This window comes from Tasmannia lanceolata, unplaced genomic scaffold (genome assembly GCF_043159265.1).
Source record: "Tasmannia lanceolata isolate RefF3 unplaced genomic scaffold, GAP_Taslan_0.1 ptg000037l, whole genome shotgun sequence".
In the NCBI taxonomy this organism is placed as follows: domain Eukaryota; kingdom Viridiplantae; phylum Streptophyta; class Magnoliopsida; order Canellales; family Winteraceae; genus Tasmannia; species Tasmannia lanceolata.
The window spans coordinates 8,462,832-8,467,805 of record NW_027518714.1 but is presented as its reverse complement, the minus strand read 5'-3'; the positions used below and the strand labels follow the sequence as shown (position 1 = coordinate 8,467,805).

General features: G+C 40.6%; 1 protein-coding gene across 1 annotated transcript; it reads left to right on the top strand.

Moving 5' to 3' along the window:
* Nucleotides 1-3,950: 3,950 nt before the first annotated feature.
* LOC143861859 (protein SRC2-like) lies at nucleotides 3,951-4,731 on the top strand. Its single transcript, XM_077372812.1, has one exon. It carries the CDS (start codon nucleotides 4,033-4,035, stop codon nucleotides 4,621-4,623), a length of 591 nt encoding a protein of 196 aa, XP_077228927.1. The 5' UTR covers nucleotides 3,951-4,032; the 3' UTR covers nucleotides 4,624-4,731.
* The last annotated feature ends 243 nt before the right edge of the window (nucleotides 4,732-4,974 follow it).

Here is a 4,974-nt window from a genome sequence, read left to right as displayed (position 1 = left end):
CATGTCCCCTCTTGTCTTCTCTCATCATGTGTTATCGAAGTAATTATACTGATCCCCCCTCCCACAAATTGTCTTGCATCAGTTAGTATTAGAGTAAAAAAAAGGGGTTCACCATGCTGCAGTAAGGTTCCCACAGGGAGGATGACATATGTGCAAAAGAATGAAACATTGTTTCTATTTCAGCGGTATCTCTGAGCTTTTGTTTCTAGAGAAGTGTGACTCATTTCTAGTTTGGTGGTGTGACTCTATTGAGAATCTATCTAGATTTGTGAAATGCCCTTTTATTTTGAATTTAACTTGGAACTATGTTGGGACGAAGCTGTAAAACAGAAAGATCTTTGAGGAATGGATGGACTATTGCTCGAGGATCCCTGGGACGGTGCTGCAAGATAGAAGGATCTCTGGGAATTTCACTTAAGTTGAATTCGAATGCTCTATTAGTTGCCATTATTAGATATCTCTAATATTAAACCCCCAAAATGATCCCATGCTACCAATATTTACTAAAGAAGACATTCCAGTTGCCTGGCCAATACAGGAGACTATGTATTTGGATATCAATTATTTATTTTAATTTGATATTGAACTATCAATGTTGGGGTCCATCTACTCTTGCATCTCAGTGACTCTGCATTTGCTTACAGTCAAAACACTCAATAAACACATCTCATAATGAAAGTGAGTGAACCCAGGAATTATTTGCATTGATTTCGAAAATGCAGATACAATGTGATCATCACTTAAATATTCAAATTATCTTTCAAGACCAAAATTTGAAAACCATAGACACCCAGAAATCAGTGAACCAACAAAACCATTTACAAAAGAATTTGAGAACCCCCATCAAACTTCAAAATCAATGAAAAAAGAAACAGAAAAGAAGTGAAGAAGACCAAACTCAAAAGAACCATGCCACCATAGAACCCACCACTGCAGCAATGGCTGGCGCACTCAAAGCCACTGCTCCATTTTGCATTGCTGGCGATGGGGCAATCTAACCAACATCTTCTGTGATAGCCTCAGTTCCAAATGCTGCAAAATTCAGAAGAACCATACTGAAGATGGCAAAAGCCAGGGCTAACCTGCAACACTCCATTTTTCACTTGGATATGGAAGGTCAGGAGGTATTATGTTGTGGTAGCAATGTAGGAGAAGAGGCTTTGAGTTGCAGAGAGAAGGGGGTGAATGTATTTAAAGGTGGGGATTTGTAGTAGAGAAGAATATGCCAGCTTTCTTTGTTGTGTTGGGACAACTGTAAACAGAATCATTTGAGGAGGTGGGCTGTCAATCTAGTCATATTTCACTGGTCTCTAACCAGACTGGATTATAGTACTACCATATTGGTAGATAACTAATACATATATTGTTTTTAAGGAAAAGATACCAGGTAGGTAGGTTGTATTTTCAAGCGGGCAACATGGGTTTCAATGATTGCCACTGCTGTCCGTTGTTTAATTTTTTCGTGAAGAAGACTGGTCAGAGTATGGTGCCACATGTGTGTACGTGCGTGTTGCGTGTGTGTGTGTGTGAAAGGGCCATATAAACAGTAGCCTTCTAATGTAGCCAACAGGGATGTGCAGTGAGAAATTTTAGCACCAGACTAGTAATTGGAAAATGGGAGTTTTTTCCTTAAATTGGGTTGCCACCTTTGATATTTGATCCAACGACAGCACACTTTTAAGAGGCTGTCATTAGATCAAATATCAAGGGGCGCCTTGAGTATGGACACCATATAAGTTCATGGAAAGTGGCATGAATAGATGTAATATTACCACATATTGCCATGGCATGGGTACTAAAATATAGGGATGTGTTCGTCATTTTATCATAGAGGTGGTGATACTATAGCCATGAAAAATCTTCATTAATATATTTTAAATTTAGGGAGATAATTTTTTCGCCAACCCCCGTGTTGGATTTTGCGCCCCACTTTTTCAAGTGAATCATGGGCAGACTTTAACGCTTTTTGACGTCAAATCATGTTAAATGAGGACACATGCTCCTAAAGGGGGGCGAGAAAATCATCGCCCTAAATTTATATCCTTCATGTGTGTGGGTATTGGCATCATCACACTCAAATTATGTTATTTTAATGGCAGAAAAATCTTATATTTTTTGGTATTTTTAGGTGAAACTTTTGCATTGAGATTAGTGTTAAGATATTATAGAAGGTCTTGATTGTAGTTGGGATCTATATTTTGTAATTGTAATATGGCATATAACTTACTTTTCTTGTTTGCATTCGCTTATGAATGTAGCCACATAATTTCTTCAAAATTGTAGATGAGAGATAAGAGAAGAAGCGGATCAGCTGTCGTTTTCTGATTTCTCACCCTTCTTTCCGTCATCAAGAGAGTAGCAGATCATCCCATGTTTGCAAATTTTAGAAATCTCAGGATGAGGGATAGATTCTAAAACCTGAATTTATTACTTAAAATCCAAGAAACACTGTCAGGACAGCATACAACAGCTTGATCATGAACCCTCTTTTATACTATTTTCAAACTAAAACGTGGTTTCTAAAATCTGCTTATCCAAACGGTCCCTTAATGCTCTTGATTAGGACTGTCAATCGGGTAGAGCTTGGGCGGGCCTGAGGTGCTCAAGCTGAGCCCATGTCTATACAATGGGATCGCCGAGTTCGGGTCCGATTAAATTAGAAAATTTGCTTGCCCAAACTCTACAACGGGCTTCGGGCCGAGTTCGGGCTTGCCCATCACCTCTTATTTTCTACACGAGAAAAGAATATAAGGCAAGCACAGAGTAAGGAGACTAGGTACGAGCTCAAAGACAAGTTAACAACCAAAAACCTGTTGAACATTCCATAAAAAAATCATGTTGAACATTCCATCCAAAAACCTGACTGTAAGGCAGCTGCTTTGGAAAATGAACAACCGTAAATGATTCGTTGGGACTCATTTAAAGATTATCTATTCATCTTAAAGGTTGATCCTTAAGCTACCTCTATTCTGCTAATGTTTAAGTACCTATTTAATTAATATCTACTGTTATTTTTAAGGGCATAAAAATCCTGAGAATTTATATAGTAAATATATTATCGGGCCCGGGCCTATAACTGGCTGGACGACTCTTGATCAAGCTCAGCCCAAATTAGAGTTTGGGCTTCAACTTTTGATTAAGCTGGGTTTGGCTTGTTCTCATTTTAATTATGGGCGGGCTGAATGGGCGGGCTTCAAGCTTGCCCATTCCGATTGACAGTCCTACTCTCGATTGGCGTTTTTATTTGATATTTTAGTTTATTTGCATTTCTCCATGCGAGTAGGAATCTTTGGATAAGCTGCTTCAGTAATTGGCTATCCTATTTAAATAATTTTAGCTTGAACAAACCACTACAATCGTTTACTCTGCCTCTATTAGTTATCGATTGTGAACTGGGAATACCAAGCCTAGGTGAAAATGCCACGTGTACTTTTTAGGCAACTGATATTTGCACTAACTCGTCTTGTCCTTTTTTACTTAAACAGCTGTCAAAGGTGATTACTGATTACAGTTTCCAAGAAGCTATCAGAGCCAATTAATAGAGAAAAGACAACCTGAGTTTGTGCAATTATTAAAACATGGTAGTGCCAAAATCAGTAGCCTTTTTTAATGTACCAAGACAAAAGTAAAACCCTTTCCAGACACGCCCCCCAAAGCAAAGATTCCGCTCAAAATATTTTCTCTATCACGCTTAGCAACACAGATGTAACCACTAAACGACAAATCCTGTAGCCTATTTTACGGTAGGCACATTTAGAAATTTCCCCCACCATAACGCCCTTTCCAGTGAAATCTGCACGACCATATTCTTTGATAATGGGACGACTAACCTTGTTTTACACTTCCCATTATCAATACATGTCGCGCAGATATAAGTCTTTAATATGGTACTATTTAGTAATTTTTACAATAACATGGGTTTTTTGTAACCTGCCCTATATAAAGCTACTCCCACCGCACTCCACTGTAGCATTTTCCCTTTCTAGAGTTTCTCTGTTTGGTTTTTCCGGTGTAAATTTTTTCCCTCTCAGAATGAGCCTGACGTCAGATTTCCGGCCAAGAAAGAAACACGGGGAGCATCTGAGAGAGATGGAGGTCCTGATAATCTCAGCCCAAGACCTCAAGAACGTGAAGCACGTGACCAAGATGAGAGCGTATGCGGTTGTCTACGTGGAGCATGGCCACGTGGCGAAGACCCACGTGGACGAGGAGGGCGGTGTGAATCCGGTGTGGAACGAGAAGCTGACGGTGAAGTTCCCGGCGAAGTTGCCGGAAAATGACGTCATGGCGGCACTCAACATCGACATATACGCGCACGGGCACGTGCGGGAGAAGCCGGTGGGTAGCGCACGTGTGCTGCTTTGTGACGTGTTGAAGGGGGGTGACGCGTCAGAACCGGTGGATAACCCGATACAGTGCATGACGATTCAAGTGAGGAGACCCTCTGGTAGGCCCCAGGGGTTTTTGAATCTGTGGGTCCCACCTACTGGGAAGTTTATGGAGAGTAGAGATTCTTTGAAATTTAACGTGAAAGATGAGGCTGAGGAGGAGACGGAAGCAGAAGTAGAGGTGGAGCCGGTGATGGATGTGGCTGTGGCTGTGGCTGTGGGCGAGAGAGGATAAGGATGCAATCAATCTCTTTGCCGTTTCTTTCTTTCTTTCCTTCCTAATGAAATGCTTTTGTGTATTTCTTATGATGTATACAGGAGAATATATGCTTTTGTGAACAAAGCTTTTATTACAAATAGATAGATACAGTCGGGCCCACATTTTTGGGATGATCGATGATCCAAACCATTCATCTGTTGGGCCCTGAGGTAGATAGGGTGTGCTCAGGGAAAAAAAATACATCTCCATACGATGATCCTAACCCTCCTATCCGTGAAGGTTTTTATATTGGGGCGACCATTTTAAACCGTCGAAATCTAAGGGTTAGGATCATCCCATGGAGATGGATTTTTTTCCTGAGCACAC

Excerpts from the sequence above, each read along its gene's own strand:
- LOC143861859 (XM_077372812.1), top strand. The coding sequence starts at position 4,033 with ATGAGCCTGACGTCAGATTTCCGGCCAAGAAAGAAACACGGGGAGCAT.